At 36.1% G+C, this 20,617-nt stretch overlaps 1 protein-coding gene across 2 annotated transcripts in view; it reads left to right on the forward strand.

Annotated features, from left to right (window-relative positions):
- hpse2 (heparanase 2) overlaps positions 1-20,617 on the forward strand; it is an 85,424-nt gene that overhangs the window by 46,172 nt on the left and 18,635 nt on the right. For both annotated transcript variants that reach the window (XR_014201714.1, XM_082154485.1), the window contains exons 7-9: positions 10,343-10,436; positions 11,950-12,056; positions 14,187-14,301. Coding sequence is in view for 1 of the 2 variants with exons in the window: in XM_082154485.1 (XP_082010611.1) it covers positions 10,343-10,436; positions 11,950-12,056; positions 14,187-14,301 (316 nt within the window). In the remaining variant the exon portion in view is untranslated. The remainder of the gene's footprint in view (positions 1-10,342; positions 10,437-11,949; positions 12,057-14,186; positions 14,302-20,617) is intronic.

A 20,617-nucleotide genomic window follows, 5' to 3' on the forward strand; every position in this document is an offset into this window, starting at 1 on the left:
TTTTTTATTTAATATATATTTTAAAATGTAATTTATTCATGTGATGGCAAAGCTTACTCCAGTCTTCAGTGACATTTTAATATGCTGATTTGCTGCTCAAGAAACATTTTATTATCAATATTGAAAACCGTTGTGGAAACCACACTGTAAAAAAAAGTTGCTGCCTTAATTTTTTAACTACAATCAACTTTGATGTTTAAGTCATTTCAACTTATATTACATTAAACTGACTTAAAATGAGAATCTTGTATGACATAAAAAAAATTGCTTAATAATTGCTTAACTTATTTTGATGAATGTTGTCATAACTTATGTTGTCATAACTTATTGATCATATAATATTTTACAGTGCATGATACATTTTTTCAGGATTCTTCAATGAATAAAAAAAATTGAAAGAACAGCATTTATTTGGAATATAAATCTTTTGTAACATTATAAATGTAACTTTTCATCAGTTTAATGCAACCTTGCTAAATAAAAGTGTGAATTGTTGTTTTAGAAAAACTTTAAAAGTTAAACTTTTGAACAGTAGTTTATATAATATATATATTTATAAATATATTTGAATACATAAATAAATATAAATACTTCACACTTTTTTAATAAGTGAGATCAGTTACGCTTCACCTGCGACAGAACAGTAAAGACTCTTTTAGGGATTAGAGCAGCTGTGTTCCTGAGGCTAAAGGATTATCACCTGTAGTGTATTCATCTCTAAACAACCACTTATGTCAAAACCCTCTATCCTATTAACTTCTTCTGGAGGCGAGGACTGTGTTTTCTACTTTGAGAGTTCATTCAGACGGTGAAAATTAGAAGTGTTCTGATTGTGGAGCGTAAGGGACTGGGCATCTCTTGTCTGACTTTTATTTTGAACCTCTTGTTTTATGTTGTTGTCATGTCTTTGTTCTCAAATCCTGATTGAATCCAGGTGTGTCCTCATTAGTTGTAGAGTATTCATGCTGCCTTCTTTAGTTAAATATGGGATTTTACACGATGGCTGCGTCTGAAAACTTAGGCTGCTGACTTGTTGACTCGCTGTTCTATCAGGCAATAACTTTGCAGGCAGCGTTTGCACACACAACTGATTTTAGACTTATGAGGCAGTAAAACAGTTTAATGATCTACAACAAAATAGACCAAGCTTTGGTGATAACTGTGCGAATATTTAATTACTACAATTAGGGGTGGGCGATATGAACAAAATCTTAAAGCGGCGCTATGCAGTTTTGGCAATCAGTTTTTGCAGTGTTTTGCTTTTTGCTCGCAGGTTTCTCTATAGAGCTCCCCCTACAGCTTCGGAATATATATTTGACAACAGTGTCGTAAAAACTCATTGGCGACTCTCCTCCCTCCCATCTTCTCCCTCCTCCCATCTTCTCACTCTGGTCATGCGCATTTGTTTTCAAAGAAGCCGGTGAACGCACAGAGCCATGTCCACTGAGGCATGTTAGATACACAGAAGGCTAGCATATAAATGTTGAGTGCAGTGCCGTAAAGCAATTCGTTACATCACGAGACCTGATATATTGGCGGCCCGCCGGCCCAAAGTTGCAAGGGTGTTTTTTTCCGCTCACAGGCGCTAGGGGGAAGCGAGATGGCCACCGTTCAACCTGAAAAAAGTAATATAACCATTCCAATGACTCCGAAGCTGTTCAGTTAAGGTAAATAAAGCAAAACAAAAAAAAAAGAACTGCATTGTTCCCCTTTAATTCACGATATGAGTAATTTTATTTCACAATAATGATATATATCACAATATAGTTATTTTTGCATGAAATAAGGTTTTTATATTACGTTTTTTTATACAATTTAACCTTCAGAAATCTTATAATAAAAATTATAATAAAACTAGCCTAAGTAAAAGCTTTCAGAAGTAATTAGTCAGTGATAAAATAAGAACAAATAAACTTAACACAAGCATATAGGAAAACAAACTACAACAGAACAAAGACACAAATTAAATCTAGTACTGAAATCTAGTACTGAACATTGCGCACTTCAAATGAAATAGATCTAGTACTGAACTTCGAGCACTTCAAATACTACATACTGTATTTTGTATAAAGTTATCAAATGTATACAAATAAAACTGCATAGTCTTCACTGTGTAAATTAAATATACATGTGTTCTCATTAAAGTTACAAAAGTGTTTCAGTCAAGAACAGTGAGAGATTTTCTTGTTTTTGTTTTAAGATCGACTGCACAAATCCAATATACTGTTACACGTGTGTTTTCTTTCTCAACTGTTTACGTTCACTTAAAGGGATAGTTCACTTTGAAATTAATTTTTGGTATGTTTTAGCTTACCTCAAGGGCATCCAAGATGTAGGTGTCTTTTTTTCCGCAGTAGTTTCAATTTTGATATTTTTAGGTCAAACCGTTCTTGTCTGTCAGTCATATAATGCAGGTCTATGGTCACTGTCTCAAAGAGCATGCACAGAGTCCAAATTAAAACAATTCCCCGTCGTCCAAATTAAACAATTCCCCATCGTAAGTACACATTGATGGCCTAAGACACGAAACGAGCGGTTTGTGTGAGAAAACGAACAGTATTTATATCGTTTTTACCTCTTATACACAGCCATGTCGAAGTGATCTGATCTGACGTGTACGCAGACTGGTGCATGGATATATACACACTAGATGTCGCCTTGTCTACGGCAGTTCATTAGAACGAATATCTTTAAGGCGACATCTAGTGTATATATCTATGCACCAGTCTGCGTGACGTCAGATCAGATCACTTCGACATGGCTGTGTATAAGAGGTAAAAACGATATAAATACTGTTCGTTTTCTCACACAAACCGCTCGTTTCGTGTCTTAGGCCATCAATGTGTACTTACGATGGGGAATTGTTTAATTTGGACGACGGGGAATTGTTTTAATTTGGACTCTGTGCATGCTCTTTGAGACAGTGACCATCGACCTGCATTATATGACTGACAGACAAGAACGGTTTGACCTAAAAATATCAAAATTGAAACTACTGGGGAAAAAAAGACACCTACATCTTGAATGCCCTTGAGGTAAGCTAAAACATACCAAAAATTTATTTCAAAGTGAACTATCCATTTAAGACATAAACCACTGTTTACAATGATACTTGAAAATACTGGAATTTTTACAGCATTTTTAAGCTTTCAGACGCAGCCGATATCTCTGACTAAAACCGGCCCAATGCTTGGAAGATGATGTGTAAAGAAACAAAATGGCAATGCTTCAGTTAGCTTGGCAGGTGTTCATTGACAACACAGCGGTCTTCTGGCAACCACACCGAAGACGATAAATGATATGGTGATGTAATGCTGCGATTTGATTTGTGTGATTATCAGTCACCTTGTTTCATGCACCTGTCAGCTTTTGCACCAAACAGGATTTTGAATCATATGATGTCAGAGCTTTGACTGATTTATGTGTTGCATTTGCGTAAAAACAAATGTTTATCATGAGCTATATGTTCCTCTTCCTGGGTTCTGCCAGGTTCGCATGAGGTCATCTGCATCTTGACAAAATCAGAACAAAAAAAATATTGTTCAGTGTTCCAAGAAGTTCCAAACAACAAATAAAACAAAGCCAAGAACATGAAAAAGACCTTCAAAATAAAAGCCAACTGGAATACCAAACTAAAAGACGGACAAGAACCAAACTAAAAGATTCCCAAACCCTTAAAATAGATATGTGTTTTTTACGTGGACAAATTGCACTTCTAATCTATAGCCATAATTTCCAGTTTGACGCATTAGACAAGAAAATGATGTAATGCCTGATATCAGGTCATTAATTTTAAGAAAAGGAAGTTGTTATCAGGGTTAACAGTGAACGATGTGTGTACTTCTGTGGAACTTCCCCCAGTTTTATTTTTGCTGATTACCGCAGACACAGCTCTGGATGTTGTATGAAATTACGTTTTTTGGGGGGGTTTTTTATGGAATTTGGCTGGAAGTCTGGACATCTGGTTATTTGTCTGCCTCGGTAACAGAGTTGATGATATTATTGGTTGCCCATGTTTTTCTGTCAAATATTGTATTATGAATTCTGTTGATGAATGTTTCCAAAGTAAAGTTATCTAGTTGGCTGATAAAGATAATGTTTGTCTGAATTGCGAATGATTTGGTATGGTCTTGAAAGCATCCAATAGAATGGTTTGAAAATCATAAATAAAGCACAGTCTGGGCAAAGTGCGTTTTATGAATTTATAGCTGTCATTGACATTAGATATAACTTGCACAACTTCCATAATTTAACTTAAATACTTAATAAATCATTTGTTGTATTGTAACAAAAAAACAAAAACAAAAAATCAACAAGTTTAAGTTGCAACAAATAAAAAGTATTTGAAAAATGTTTTTCATTAAATGTAAAATGTTATTTACAAAAGTAATGTGAATCGCTCTTGTAGTGATGAAATTATAAATTGTTAATGGTTTACTGTATATTTACACAATAAACCCCAATGTGTTTTGCCCTGGCTTTAATATTAAGTTTTAAAAGTGCCTAAAATAGTAAAGAAAATGTACTGTATTTTAATGAAAAAATATAGAATAAAATGTCTTGTCTGCTGTATATTTACACAATATACTCTAATGTTTTTTGCCCTGGCTCATTTATTTTATTTAAAGACAAAAAAAGAACAGAAAACAAAATCTATTGTTGAACAAGCTTGTCTGGAGTGGAGTGCAGTGTCGAGCTCAAGTCTGACACGAGCAGTCACTGCCGTCTGCTGGAGACAGACAAGGCCAGATCCAGGTCAGCAAGAGGTTTTTTTTTGTTTTGTTTTTTTTGCGATATCATGAGGAATCACAGATGCTGTGTTCAGAGAGCTTCAGCGAAATATGAGGGCAGTTTTTTACATCTCATTCTTGAGTTTTCCTTCAGATGTGCTGTCGCCTTATAAGCTCTCACTCAGAAAGCGTTTGACTTGCTCAACACTGCATTGCAATATGGCAAACAAGCTCATTAGCGAATGGCCGCTCTCTTTTATCTCCCAGCACAATGACGGCTGGATGTGCTTTCAATGACTTTAATTAGTTCCATGCTGAGTGGCTTTGAATTATCCAGTAATGAGAAACTCCAAGTGTTTTATCAAGTGCATGCAATAGCTGCGGTCATTAAAAGTTATAAGGGCATAAACAAGTTTGCATTTCTCCCTCAATTAGACAGCCCCCCTGCGTCTACAGAGAGAGGGTGGGCTAAACAGACTCATTAATCTAGAGGTCAACCCTGATTAAAAGAAAAGGAAGTAGGAAAGGGTGTCAGAGAGGAGAATTTTATATTAAAAAAACACCACCTACTTAGTCAGACTCAAGCCATATGCGCTCACACGTTCTGATGCGTAATTATCATTTTACAGTAAAGGATGATTCCAGGTAGGGGTGTGGACGATATACCGGTAGACACGATTAACCGGTAGAAATGTTTCAACCAGTGGATATTTTGGACTATCGTCTCTATCGCGGTTGCGCTCACATGATGTTGATGTGAAAGCGAAAGAGAACGCGTTTCGCTATATGTCTGAGAGAATCGCGCACATGAACCTGCTTCTCAAAAAGCATGTGAGTACTAAAATGAGGGTTTTTTTTGCCGCATAATTGGGCTTGAACGGTTAAATACAAATAAACACAGTCGTTTATGTCTTAAGTGAACGTATACAGTTGAGAAAAAACAGTATATTGGATCCGTGCAGTCGATCTTAAAGTGACGACAGTCTAATATACCAAACTGGAAGCTCCAGTAATAATGAAAACTACTATCATGTATAAATCTTAATTAAACAACGAAATAATCATTTAAAAAGGAATTTATACCTTTATGATATTATGCTGTACCCACATTGGACCAGTAGTTTGGTAAATGAATGGATGGATGATTCAGCTACGGGCACCATCTTCTGGAGAAACACGGGAAGTCATTTAGCGCGCGACTCTCACAATGCATTATTGGTATTCTCTACCATTGATTGTATATCATTTGTACACTCATTATTGCGGTGCATTATGGGATTAAATGAGTGCACTCTATAATGTCCACTATGCTTTCGGACACCACTACAAATGGCTTCCCCCTCAAATAGTGCCCTATTTAAGGGTATAGGGTGCGATTTCGGACACAGCCCTAATGTCTCACTGCTCTTGACTGAATCATTTTTCAATTTTTTTTGTAACACAGTGAAGACTATGCAGTGTTTTTATACATTTACTTGTCTTCAGTAAGCTTGAGAGTTTTTAAAAAAAACTTTTTTCCTTAATTTTTGTGATATTGAAATTGGTGACGAATTATGAAATGTCAATAGTATCAACAATTTTGATATCATAATCTATTTAAAGCAAAAATATTGATATATATATATATATATATATATATATATATATTATCGTGAAATTAAATTACTCATATTGTGAAATAAGATTTTGGTCATATCGCCCACTCCCAATTCCAGGAATAATAAACATCACAAGTTGTGTGAACAGCTCTTGTAGCGGTGGAATTTTCTATTTTTGTCCTGCCTTGATTGATTTTTATTTTTTACATTTATACGATTCATTTTATTTATTATTGTTTTATTTATTTATTTTTAGGAGAAACATCCGAAGCAAAGTTGATATGAAAAAAAAACACCATAAGAATTCAATTAAGTGTCCTGAGCTATTGAAAGAAAAGCCTCTGAGCAATAAAACCTTCCTCTAATGTATTCGTTATCTGTTACATTAGGAGTTTCTGTTTTCCATTAGACAGATGCATTTTTCTTTAACTCATCTTCCAGACGTCTCCTCTACTTTGAATGCTAAACTTCAGAAGTCTTTTTGTTTAGAAGCGGCTAATACCTTACAAGTGGAATCTAAAACATCAAATTGAGACACATTAGCTAAATATGACACTAGGGAGGTTGAGAGTTGCTGTTCAACATCCAAATATAATGGAGATTTGTGGCCTCTAGAGTTGTGCAGTTTTAATCCCATAGAGACTATACATTTTGAAGGTCAGTGTCCGCAGAGAACCACTATTCCTTCGGATACGTCAAGATCCTTGACGTATTGCTTGATAATGGTGCAGTTCATTGAGGCCCTCTTTCCACACCTTTCTCCAGATGGCCGGCCCACAGCTACTTTATCCCGAACTCCTCTCTCTCTCTCTCTCACTCACTCTCTCGCTCGCTGCAGCGGCTCTTTGACCAGAAAGAGCTCTGCGTCTTGTTATCGCTGTCTTTTACATCTTAATATAATTCATGGACTAAATCTGTTAGCTATTTTGTGTGTAAACTTGCAGAGTGGCCTTTAATGCCTTTAATTCATATTTGAACTTTGCTCACTGGAGTGGGAAAATGTGGATTGTGTTATTTCATATTGTACTGGAATCATCAAGATTGATAGCTTTGCCATTTTGTTTTTTGTTTGTTTTTATTTGATGTTATTCAAGTCTCAGGCTTTTTATTTTCAAGGGAAAATATTTTGTTATTATTTTGACATTGAAATAATTGTTAGTTAGAAATGTAGTAATCAGTTGTTGAATCACAATATTGGGTGTGTGTGTATCTGTACTGTGCAAAAGTCTTAGACACGTAGTATTTCCACAAAAAAAAATAGGTTTAAGCTAATTATTTATAACTGTGGCAACTGCGGAGCCCCTAAAGGGACACGGTGGTGGAAAAAAATATGAGATGGTAGGAAAAATAAGTCAATGCTTTGAAAAACTTTGTGTTTGCTCGGGAAACCTTTGCGTTCCCCCAAGAAACTGTGTTCGCTTTCAAAATCTTTTGAGCTCTTTGTGAGCGAACGCAAAGTTTCTCGGAGAAACGCAAAAGTTTTTGCAATGGAATACAAAGTTTCTCAGGGGAACACAAAACATTTGCGAGAGAACGCAAAAGCATCGATTTTTTTTTCTTTTCTTTTTTTTTTCCCATCTAATATTTTTTTCCACCACCATGTCCCTTTAGGGGCTCCGAATGCAACGCCTCCGACGCTTGAAGAAACCTACCTCCAAAGCTAGCTGAAAATCTATGTGCAAGTGTACCTGGACAAAAACTATTATAAAATGTTGTACATGTTGAACACATAACTTATTAAACTGTGTCATTATTTATTTAACAAAAATATAGCCAAATTAGAGACGCCATGTGTCACAAACTAAATACAACCTCACTGCTTCCATAGGAATTAAGAAGGTAAGTACCAGTCAGGCCCTGCTAAACAAATGCCTTTGATTTCTAACTCTAGAGGCCTGTTTACACCTGGTCACTTCATGTGTTTTCTGTGATCGGATAGCTATCTGACCGTGAAAAGACCAGGTGTAAATGCCCTCCGAAACACATTCGAGACAGAATTAAATCCATTCGCTCAAACCACATGAGGAGGTGATCTGGGCCGCACTCCAGACGAAACTGGACATGTGTAAATGCATTTGGTTGTTGAAACTACATATGTAAATTTTACTCCTTCCAACAATGCTAAAAATAAACATGTAAGAGCGTGTTATAGGCTAAATGACATGTTATAGACAGATATGCGTCAGATGAGCTGAGTATCTCTTAATCAAGCCAACGCGCAAACTACCGCAAATAAAACTGAAAGTAAGTCGCAGACGCTTAATACACAATCATCTTCATTAAAAGTAAAGAAACTAAATGATCTTACCAGTGCTGATGCTGCTCTCTCTCCTATTGCGGTCTTTGATTTTTAAATTAGCCAATGATCAATAAAATGCATCTTATATCTGTTGCTTTCGGTGGCGTGAACTCCATTAAATCTGCATAAAGCAGGAATTGGAGATCAGATTTATATCCATTTTGCGGAAACACATTTATGTGACCAAGTGTACATGGAATCGTCTTGATAAATCAGATAGCTATCCGATCAGTAAAAATGCATGAAGTGACCAGGTGTAAACAGGCCCTATAAAAGCAGAAGTTTTGGCAGTTTGCTGTCTGAAGCAGTCAGGTGTGTGTTAACAATGCCAGGGAGGAAAGACATCAGCAATGATCTTAGAGCAGCAATTATTACTGCCCATCAATCTGAGAAGGATTGTACGGCCATTTCGAAACTATTTGAAGTCCATCATTCTACAGTGAGGAAGATAATTCACAAGTGGAAAACATTCAAGACAGTTGCTAATCTTCCCAGGAGTGGACGTCCCAGCAAGGTCAGACCGTGCACTGCTCAGAGAAACTGCAAAAAAAACCAAGAGCTACATCTCAGACTCTACAGGCCTCAGTTGACATGTTAAATGTAAAAATTCATGACAGAACAAGACGTGTACTGTCAAAATTCATGACAGTACAATAAGAGAAAGACTGAACAATTATGGCTTGTTTGGAAGGGTTGCCAGGAGAAAGCTTCTTCTCTCTAAAAGAACATGGCAGCACAGCTTAAGTTTGCAAAGTTGCATCTGAACAAACCTCAAGACTTCTGGAACTAGTCCTTTGGACAGACGAGACCAAAGTGGAGATGTTTGGCCATAATGCACTGCGCTACGTTAGGTGAAAAAAAACAAATGCAGCATATGAGCACAAACACATCATACCAACTGTCAAGCACGCTGATGGAGGGGTGATCATTTGGGCTTGTTCTACAGCCACAGGATGTGGCAGTCTTGGCAACCTTACAGTCATTGAGTCGACCATGTATACCTGTATAACAGTATTCTAGAGTCAAATATGAGGCCATCTGTACGACAGTTAAAGCTTGGGTGAAACTGTGTCATGCAACAGGACATTGATCCCAAGCACACAGACAAATCTACAACAGAATGGCTGAAAAAGGAAAAGAATCAAGGTGTTGCACTGGCCCAGTCAAAGCCCAGACCTCAACTCGACTGAAATGCTGTGGCAGGACTTCAAGAGAGCAGTGCATTAACAAATGCCCACAAACCTCAATGCACTGAAGCAATGTAGTAAAGAAAAGTGGGCCAAAATTCCTCCCCAACGATGTGAGATACTGATAAAGTCATATAGAAAATGATTACTTAAAAGTTATTTCTGCTAAAGGTGGTTCTACAAGCAATTGAATCATAGGGTGTACTTAGTTTGTCACACATGACTTCTCCATTTTTGCTTTATTTTTGTTAAATAAATAATGACACTGTGTAATTATGTCATGTGTTGTTGTAAAACCATAGAATTCAAAAGGGTGTACTTTCTTTTTCACTATACTGTATACGCATGTATACAAAGACATTTATATTTTTTTAATTTGTTGACAATTTTCACAATATTACCGTTTTACTATTAATGCAGCCTTTTTGAGCATATGAGACTTATTTAAAAAAAATACAAAAACATACTCTCCCAACCATTTGAACAACAGGATATTAATATATATATATATATTTATTTTTTTTGCAGTTACTACATTGACAGGCGGGTGACCAAAGTGGAGGACTTTATGAAGACGAGACTTCTGGACACCCTCTCTGAGCAGATTACCAAGGTGTTAAAGGTAGGATTTACAGTAGTTTGTTTTAAAGACAGCCAGCCAAGATATCTTTTGTTTTTGAATGTGTAGTTCAGAGATGCACTAAAATACTGTATGTGTTGAGGTTGTTGTAAGTCCCTCCAGTGCTCATTAACTGTGTTTATCTCAAGGGTCCCGGGTTTATCCTCAGCTGCACCATCCAAACAAGCTGTCGTCGGTCTGATAGGTGGCCTAGTGTTAAGGGAGCATGGGTCAGGGCACAGTAAGGAAGGAAAGCTTTTGATTGAGTTTACAATTTACAAGTTCCCCCTCAGACTCATGATGTCTCAGCTGCTCTGGGAACGGTCCCCTTTTGCTCTAATAAGCAGTACCAGGTTTCACAACATTTAAGACTTCCCTCAGGAGGCCCAATCTATAAATACATAGCTCTCCTGTTTTATGCATCTCAAACTCACACATCTGGTCCAGTGTTCCCCTGAAAGTGAATGAGGGGAAAACTGACCTTCCTCACAGATATCAAACAAAAGACGCCAAAGTTTTGTTCACTCCCAAACCCAGTGGGACCGTGATTAGTGCCCATTACATGCGTGATGATGTCAGATGAACAAGTGCTTATTCCACTTTTAAACTTCAGGTCCAGCGGTCTGTTAACATAAAATAAGTAATAAAAGATGGAATTCACATCTTTCTTTTTTCTTTAGTGGATCTGCAGGTGTTTGGCGGCATATGTACCCTCCTGCTGTTTGTGACAGTTAACGGATTTATTCTGAAATATGATTTATGCTTTAGAGTTGATTCTCTGGCTGTCACTCGCTACAGCAGGTCCTGAGGTTCACAGTGTGTCTGAATCACTAGTGGAGAGTATGAGGAGAGCTTTTCTTTGGCTTATTATGAAATATGCCTAATACCAACATGTGTTCTATTATAACCAGACTCTGACCCTGCAGCTGGACGGCAGTCGGTTGTGTATTATGCTGCAGAGTTGGGATCTGATCTCAAATCATGGCCACGGACTGTTTATGGACAGTCTGATTCAAATTGAGCACAAAAACTGGAGTCAAGATGCTGGTTTTTATCAGTCAGCTGCATGGGGGAAAAATGACTTTCACAACATTTATTTCATTTCAGTAGTACATATAATTGTATTAAATATAATTGTGTACATTAAATAATTTATTTTTAGCAATTACTACCACATATATATACTTTTTTTTTTTTTTTTTTTTTTTTTTTAAACTCGCACTTTGAAACCCGTCAAAAGTTTGCATTTTCAGGCACCCAAAACGCTGTTGTCGTGTAAACGAACGGCCAAATCGCATAAAAAGTTTAACGATTTAAGTTGAAATTAGACCCTAAGACAAACTGAACATAACTGTGACAGTTGCTGCTTGTAATTATCAGTGAAATGGTCTCATCTTATTTAAGTGGACCAGACACTAGTCAATAGTTGCCTGTAAGAATCAAACCTGAACAACCGTCCATCACTTATCTATTGATAGTTTGTCTCATCTGATAAAGATTTGTCTATGTCTTTCAGATTGTTCAAACTCATGCTCCTGAGAAGCGTGTGTGGCTGGGTGGAGTTGGTCCGGCTTGGGCAGGGGGCACCAATAATTTGTCCGACACATTTGCTGCTGGTTTTCTGTAAGTAAAGCACATTGGCTATAGGGGCTCTAAAGCCTAAAGTATATTTTGGCTGTCTGCGTTCCCCGCCGGTCCACACACTGTCCATGTGACATCATTTTCTTCATCAGGAGGGTCCGTGGACGTCCGCGCACAGCCCAATTTCTGTGTTCGTGCGGACAATGCGCTTTACAACGGCGCATGCGCGTGAGTGAGTGCTTGAAAAATAAATAGTGCACGCTCCAAATGCGCCTTTCCGCCACAACAAAAAGAGCATACTTTGACAGACGGAGCGGAACACGGATAATCAAGTATACCAGAGCCTTAACTTACAGCTATTTTGATGATCATTTAATCAGTTAATTTATTTCTCTGATTAACCATTGTGATTTCCTCCTTCAATTAATTTGCCATAATTTTTCCATATAATAATGTTATAATTGGCATTACATATAGAATTTAAATTCATTATGAGAGTTAACCTAAATTTAAGTCCAGAAACAAAGATGCATTATCTGTCTGACTGTCTGTAAAGTATTAATTGCATAATTGCTGTTAAGATAAGCTGTATTATAAAAATGCTCGGAAATAAGAATATAACAGTGAATGTAAGTTGCGACCAGGTGAAAAACACCTTTCAACCGCATTTCTATCAAGCACTTATCCAAACCATACGAAACTCAGTCCAAACTACACAAACTCTATATCCTCATGGCCTTTTTGAATAGTTTAACATGAAGTGCTCCTTTCCCTTGAACAATTTGAATAGTTCACTTGTTTTCCGTTGTAGCTCATGCCATGTGTTTTGTGTCGTGTGTCATGTGTTTTTGTTTTTATAGAAATTGTTTTTTAAATGAACTAAAAAGTGACAACTGTTTATGGTTGTCTGTGAAAAATGCAAAAATCCAACAAACTGAAATTCCTGTTGGATTCCTAATGTTAAACAAAAAGAGTTGAAATTCAGAGTTTAAGATCCATTGCAAAGTAGTATTTTGCTGAAGATTCTCATATAAAATGACAACAGAATACCAAAGTGCTCAAAGAAAAAAATTACTGTGCACAAAAACAAAACAAAAAAACAAGCATTTCAGTTCATCTTTGAGTATCTTCAGTGCTAAAACCTTAACATTATTCAACAGCATTTATACACTTCAAGGCACTTATTGGAGATGCTTGTTTTGTGGTGTTTCTCTCTCTTTCTGTTTCGATGATGCTGGAGCATGTCTGAAGGATTACTCCACCCATCTGGGTGGGAATCTTCATTAATAATTTATTTTATAATCAGTTAACCCTTAAATGCATGAATGTTTTGCCAATCATTATTTCATATTCGGGTCCTTTGCAAACCGTATCTGTATCTAACACGAATGGACCACAATAGTTTAAAACGTTACAAAATAATGAAATAAAAGCTAATTTTATTACCTTTTGGAGCTCGGAAAGGTTCAGTGTGAGTTTTATACCATCATCTCTGTCATTTTCAGAGCTCGTTTCCCAGTACATTCAGCATCTGGCTCATATTCACAATCTCAAAAACATTCCTTAATATCAATATAAGGAAAATGACATCACTGATCACTGAAAGCTTCTTCACCAGATACACCAATAAGTGATAGGGACACTAATATTTTGTTGTGTATATACTTGCAACCCTCGGGTTGAGAGCAACTCTATATGCACAGTTTTTTTTTTTTTTTTTTATAAAACAGACATACTTTTCTATATTTTTTTCTTGTTATATTACTTAGAATGAATCGATTGAGGAATACTAAGAAGGTTGATGTCTAACTTTAGAAAATGAATGAGGGGGAGGGTAGTGAATAATGTCCCGGGTCGATAAAGACTCGAGGAATGTATGTAAGGGTTAATGAACTAATATTCTGCCAAACTGTCTCCAGTTAGTGCATTTAAATGTATAAATGCCATTGACTAATGTTGACTTGTGTCAGTAAAACACTGCTTTTCATTGGACCTTGACTCTGAATTTGTTTGGTGGGCTGATTCCTCCTTTTGTTTTTCGTGTTTTGTAAACTGAATCTACGCACCCAAAAAATACCTTTTATGTATAAAATGTCATGTATTTTTCCTGGTGCATTCCTGATGTTCTGAGATTTAAACCGCAATTTTGCTTGAACTCTGTTTTTGCTTTAGGTGGCTCAACACTCTTGGCATCGCTGCAGCTCATGGGATTGATGTTGTACTCCGACATTCTTTTTTTGATTACGGATACAATCACCTCGTCGACCAGAACTTCAACCCTTTACCTGTAAGTTTTAACACATAAACAGAAACCAAATCAATATCAGTCAAAAGCCCTATTCGGACGGGACTAGTTTTCTAAAAAAGCGTTTGAGTTACAAAACTCGACGTCTCTGATGTACCGATTCGGACTGGACTAACATCTCCGTGTTTATTACAGAGGTGGGAGTATGTGTTTTCTAGACGTAGGTGTTACAGAAGGTCATATGTTGTGCTCGCGTACATCACGTATGGTATATGTCTTTTCATTTATTATTTGTTAATATAATTTTTTATTTATTATAAAAACCCTATTCTTCACGAGTTTATAGCAGTGGCTATTTATAATAAACTGGATAAAGTGAGCAGAGAAATCTCACTCTTACCTGACACTGATATTAAAATTATATATATATATATATATATATATATATACAAATTTTTTTTTTCGTAGTTTATGCTATGTGGCTCTATTTATTGATTGTATTTGTTATTTTTTTGTCGGATACCATCCATATTGAAACTAAATTATAGCATACCGAAGATTGGTGCGTAAACGGTAGCTCAGGTAGGTCAAAAAACACGAGTAGAAGCGTTAGGATAATACAAAATCAGCAATCACAGACATTCGCATTCGGACAGGATTAGATTTCTTAGAGGACGTTGAGTTTGCCAAAAAACAGTTGGTAATTTGCCTTGGAATTTTTGTCTTGGAGGTTGTGTGAGAAAAACACGGACTTGGCAGATTCGGACGGGCTTAAAATCGCAAAGTACGTCTGTGAAACGTGAATTTCTCTAACGCCCCCCTGGAAAACTAGTCCCGCCCGAATACGGCTAAAGTTGTTTAACAGTCAGACATAACTTGCAGACGGATTCAAGTCAAACACCACACGCGCTAAAGGTTACGCAAATTAACACCATACACAGTGATCTGTGCGGTATGCTCGTTATCGTATTGTAAAACCACCTAAAAGGCATATGTAAAAATGACCTGGGCGTAGTTTTTTCCACATGAAGTGTCTGAAAATGGTCCTTAGACGGAGTCTGTCTTTAGCATGTGGCCCAGGCACCTTACGGCTTTTCCCGTGGGACCTATTAGCCAAGATGAAAGGTGTTTAGTGGTGTTGAATACTAGGCAGCTGAGGCGAACTGCACTGAAATTCAAGCCCGAGACAGTGTCACCTGTCTCCCACCCCCTCTACATGTGTGGAACAGCCAGATGCTGACAGCACTGTAACCCGAGACGAGGGCGCTCCACAGGTACTGTAGCCCCACCCTCCAGACCGCTGCCAGCTTCATCCTGAATTATGGAGACCTCCTGGAGACGGGACCAACAGAAGAATTTCAGCTTGATTTGAGAACCTGTACGACTGTAGGAGACTGTATAGGAGACATACTTGACATTCAGTTTTTGGTACGAACAATTCAATTAAATACTTTATAGACTATAGAACAATTCTATACAATGGTGGGTTTACGTCTTGTTAAAATGTATGATTTTAATTTAAACTAAATTAAACTTCACCCTTTGGTCGGTTAAAAAATAATTTTATAATATTTATTTGAATTAATTAAAAGAGCCTTGTCCTTGTATTGTTAAACTGGTCGAGGTTTATATGAGATTTAGAAAGTAATTAGTAATAAGAAGTGGAATACTTTTTAGACAGAGTAATTAGTAGAGTAATGGAATTACACTGTTGAAGATATAGCTAATAATTAATTACTTTTTTAGAGTAACTTACCCAACACTGGGTACGACTAATATTATGAAATCTGATTCAAAACTAAATTTAAATTTTTATATTTTATTTCATATTTTTTAAATATTTTATTTTAAATGATTTTTTTTTTTAAATCAGCATTATTTTACCATAACATATAATGCATTATACAGGCATTATCACTAACTAAAACTGAAGCCATAAAAAAATATTTTCATTAATTAAAATACAATTTTACTTAAACTTATTTTATTTCAGCTAGTTGCTAAGGCAACATTTCACATTTTTGTTTAGTTTAAGTTGAAATACTAAAATAACGAAAATCAAATCTAAATCTTAATAAAAAACTATGTACACTTAAAAATAAATATAAAAAAAACTAAATGACTAGGTGAACACAACTAAATGACTAAAACTTTAACTAAAATGAAAACAGAAAATATAAAAATAAAATCTAATTCAAAATATTAACAAAAACTATAATAGTATATCAATCATACTAAATAAATAATATAAATTTTTAACAAAAATTAAAGTTAAATATTTTAATGCGTTAAACTGGACAAAAACCAATAGCATTCATTAACATTGACAGCCCTAATATTATATATATATATATATATATATATATATATATATATATATATATATATATAAAACAACAGAGGTCACATTAACCAAAATCTTTCCATCATTGACAGACTTTTTTTAGCAGTGACAGAAAAATATGAAAGCCGTCCGTCATTTTGACAGATTAGACATTAAACCAATTAATAGGCTTTTATGTTACAATGTTACATTAATTTTCGCATTCTTAAATAAATAAAATAATAAATAAATAAACAAATATAAAAATATGTGTTAAATAAATGTTTTTTTTTTCTTCAGCATAATTTAGAGGTAAATTAATAGGTTACTTTTTTACAAAATTGCTATTATTATTATTATTTATTTTATATTTAAAAAATTTTTTTTTTTTATCTGGGACACCACACACAAAGAATAATCAATCTCAACTGAACATCAAATGGAAATTTAACATTTGTAGCCTTTGTGACCTTTTTGCCGGTATCCTTCTTTAACAATGTTTTCACATAGATGCAAATAACCAGCTTTAATCTGCTTCCACCCTTAACATCTGATTTTTGCTTCGCATGCAGCTTACCTTCACGTTCCCACTGTTCCTGCAATCCTCACTGACTCCAGATGCTGATAGATACATTATCTGCTCGTGGCCCTCAGTTCTTTTACAGCCCACCAGCGGTGGAGAGCCAGGACCTGTCGACCTGCTCAGGGTAACATATGTTCCCGTGCAAGTAGTAAAACCAAAGGAAGACATAATGAGGACTTTTTTTTTTTATATATATACGGCAATGGTAGAAATTCTTGATCATAAAACGCTTCACTGTGGGAATGTGAGATTTCTCGTCCAGAATCTCACCAGGAGTTTGTTCTTCCAGGACAATGAGCATCTTTCCATAAAATGCACTTTGAGCTGCGATTTCGTCAAGCACTCCTCACAGCTTTCGAAACGGTCATCTTTTTTTTCTGCTTCTAGTTCAATATCTCTAGTTATTCCAAGGACCAATCGCCCCCTGCTGGGATCGCAATGCTTTAAACATAGCTGGATGTCTGTGGGAACTGCCAGACGCCCCACAGCGAGAATTCGCAACAGCCGCAACCTGTCGGCCTGCGTGGAAAATTTACGGTCCAACCTTTTCTCTTTAATCCCTCACTGACTCATGTCTCTGTTTCTTTCCCTTCACACCTCAGCAGAAGATCTCATCCCCTCTTCTTGCTCTGCTGCTTTTTTCCCTTCTCTCTCACTGTCTCTTGTGTTTTTTCACCCTGGTGAACTCTTTTTGATTGGATACTAATTAGAACCATTTATCCATCATTCCAGGAGATTTCACAAGAAGAACAATAATGCCTTCTGTCATTAATTCCCATATATTTACTCCTGTAGAATATTAAAGGGATAGTTCACCCTAAAATTCATCATTTGTTCACCCCAGTAGTGTTCTAATGCAGTAGCTTTTCTTTCTTTTTAGGACCATAAAAAAAAAGGAGAAATGTAGAAAAATGTCTTTAGGAAAAATTGTAACGATCGCTCTCGTCTGTATAACGGCAGTGATTAGCGACCACAGAATGATCCCATGATACACGTCTCGTATATCACACGTGTTGTTGGGGGTATACGATAGAGTTTGGTAAAAAGCAAACCAAAATGTATTTTATTATTTAATAAAAATCCTGATATTGTCCGTTGGTCTTCTGTGGACGGCTGCGTGACGTGAGCGTTTGTGAGCATTCATGAGACTCTATTAATCTAGAAATCAATATTAATAAAAACGCGACATGAAATACAACGGCTAGAAATCACAAAAAAAGGTTTCTGTCTACTAGTCTTCTATCGTTCTATCCATGGAGTGAAAGCAGCACCTTTCTTCAAAAATCTGCACAGTCATTTTATTACATTTTTGGTTATTTATTGGTTGTTTTAGTTCAGTTGGTTTAGTTATTATTATTATTATTATTATTTAGTTTTTTCATCTGCTGGGTGAAACCAATGGGACACCTCTCTTCAATACTCTGCACAATAATATTATTAATTATATTCATATCGATATTAACTATGCTTTCAGTATTATTTTTATATACTCTATATACTATAGCTTTCACCCGGCAGATAAAAACATAAACATAAATAAACAATAGAATGAAAGCATAGTTAATACGATATGAATATGAATAATAATATTAGTGTGCAGAGTATTGAAGTACTATTGCAACATCACAGTATTATAATGCATTGGGATGGGCTTGGCAAACTCCTGGCATAATGTTTTGCACTGGCAAGCACCACACACATTTGCTCCAGAAAATGTACCCGTACAGATACTTTTGCAATTCAGTTCAGTGTCTGTGGTTAGTGGTGCGAAAATTGCATACTTCACCTTTAAGTATTATTGAAAGGTTCATATTGCTCCCTGTTGTTTATTATGTGGTTAAAGTTTTTGTTGCACACTCTCACGTTAAGTTAATATGTGTCAGTCTGGCATTACAGAACCTGGCATTTGCTTATATCCTCTTGGTATTTTAGGCAAGTAGTTGGTCATATCTTTTAATTGATCAGGTCTTTAGTGGTTTGACTTTAATTTATTTATTATTAAAGTGGGTTTTTTTATGTTATTCAGTCATTATAGCCACTGCACTTTCTCAATTTTACTGGATGGGCTGAGAAATGCTGGTATTATCTGCCAACACACAGTAAGGGAATTGATGGTTTGTGAGGTGGCCTCTCTTGAGGTTTGTCATTATTATGGTGTTGACTGTAGTTGCCTAGTGCACATGCGTAACCTTTTGATAGCCTAAAAATACTGGACCCATGGACCCTAGGCTTAGCTTTTCTGGTTCATTTGGTCAGACGTCCGTGAGTGAAAACATGAACACACTGGAGAGCTGCTTTATAGTAGTACATTAAGTTGTACTTCTGAGAAAACGAGACACTGACACTTTTTCATGTTTAATATGGTAAAGCTGCTTGATTTTTAAGCTATTGTATAAAGTGTTGTATAAATAATGGTGACATGACTTTAATCGAGTGCAGTAGAGCCCGTGCAAACATATCCACGTTTCTGTGATCAGATGCTTTTCTAATGCTTTATTAAATTGCTTGCTGTTTTCTCAATTTTGTTGTGATTTTGTTATTGAGAGGAAAGCACGCAGCACATAGTTACATATTCATCGAAGTGTCGCTCTCTGAGTCAGATCTTCGTTAACAGTAAATCGCTGCTCACATATTTCGAACTTCGTTTTACTCCTAAACGAAGAAAGAAAAAGAACTTTGGCGTGAGTATATCGGGGCCTTAAGATGTTGACGTTTGAATTTTAAAGTGAAGTCACCTTTGTTTATATAGTGCTTTATATTATACAGATTGTTTTAAAGCAGCTTTACACTGATGGACAGGAAAATAATGATTCAATGACGCTAAAAGAGTTTAATTTTGCTGTAAAGCAGCTCTAAAATGATTATTCAGTTGAAATCAGTTCAGTGTTGATTCAGATTTGATGTCCATCAGTGACAGAAATGGATGGGAAAAAAAACCTTGGGAGAACCCAGGCTTAGTCGGAGGACCAGTTCTCCTCTGGCCAATGAATGAACACAGTGTGGTTTAATTCCAGGCTGCATCACAAGTCAGATTGTGGATTGACATCATTCATTTAAAATCAGTTTTCGGAATCGAATTGCATTTAAACAAAATTTGACCTTTTTCAAAGTTTGACTGTATCATATTCGATCGCAATCATCCTTCTTTAACAGTTGTTGAGATTTATGTTTTTAAGTTTCTAAAACTTTTTTTTTTTTTTTGCTGTGGAAAGAGACCCACCCATCCCTGAGTCCTCTTTTTCCCACTGCCTATAGCAGATGCTGCACAATGTACACTGCCGGAGCAAATTAAGTTAAAGTTTCCCTGGAAAAGAAGCCTTTAAATGCTGCCATATGCAGGATTGCATGGGAACTTCCTGATGCACACATGCTGCTTTGAACCAGTTCAATTAGGTGTTGAATCTAGGAACTGATGAGAGGTATTAGGAGAGACCAATTGTAGTCATGCATGT

Source organism: Leuciscus leuciscus, assembly GCF_965113295.1.
Source record: "Leuciscus leuciscus genome assembly, chromosome: 22".
Lineage (NCBI taxonomy): Eukaryota > Metazoa > Chordata > Actinopteri > Cypriniformes > Leuciscidae > Leuciscus > Leuciscus leuciscus.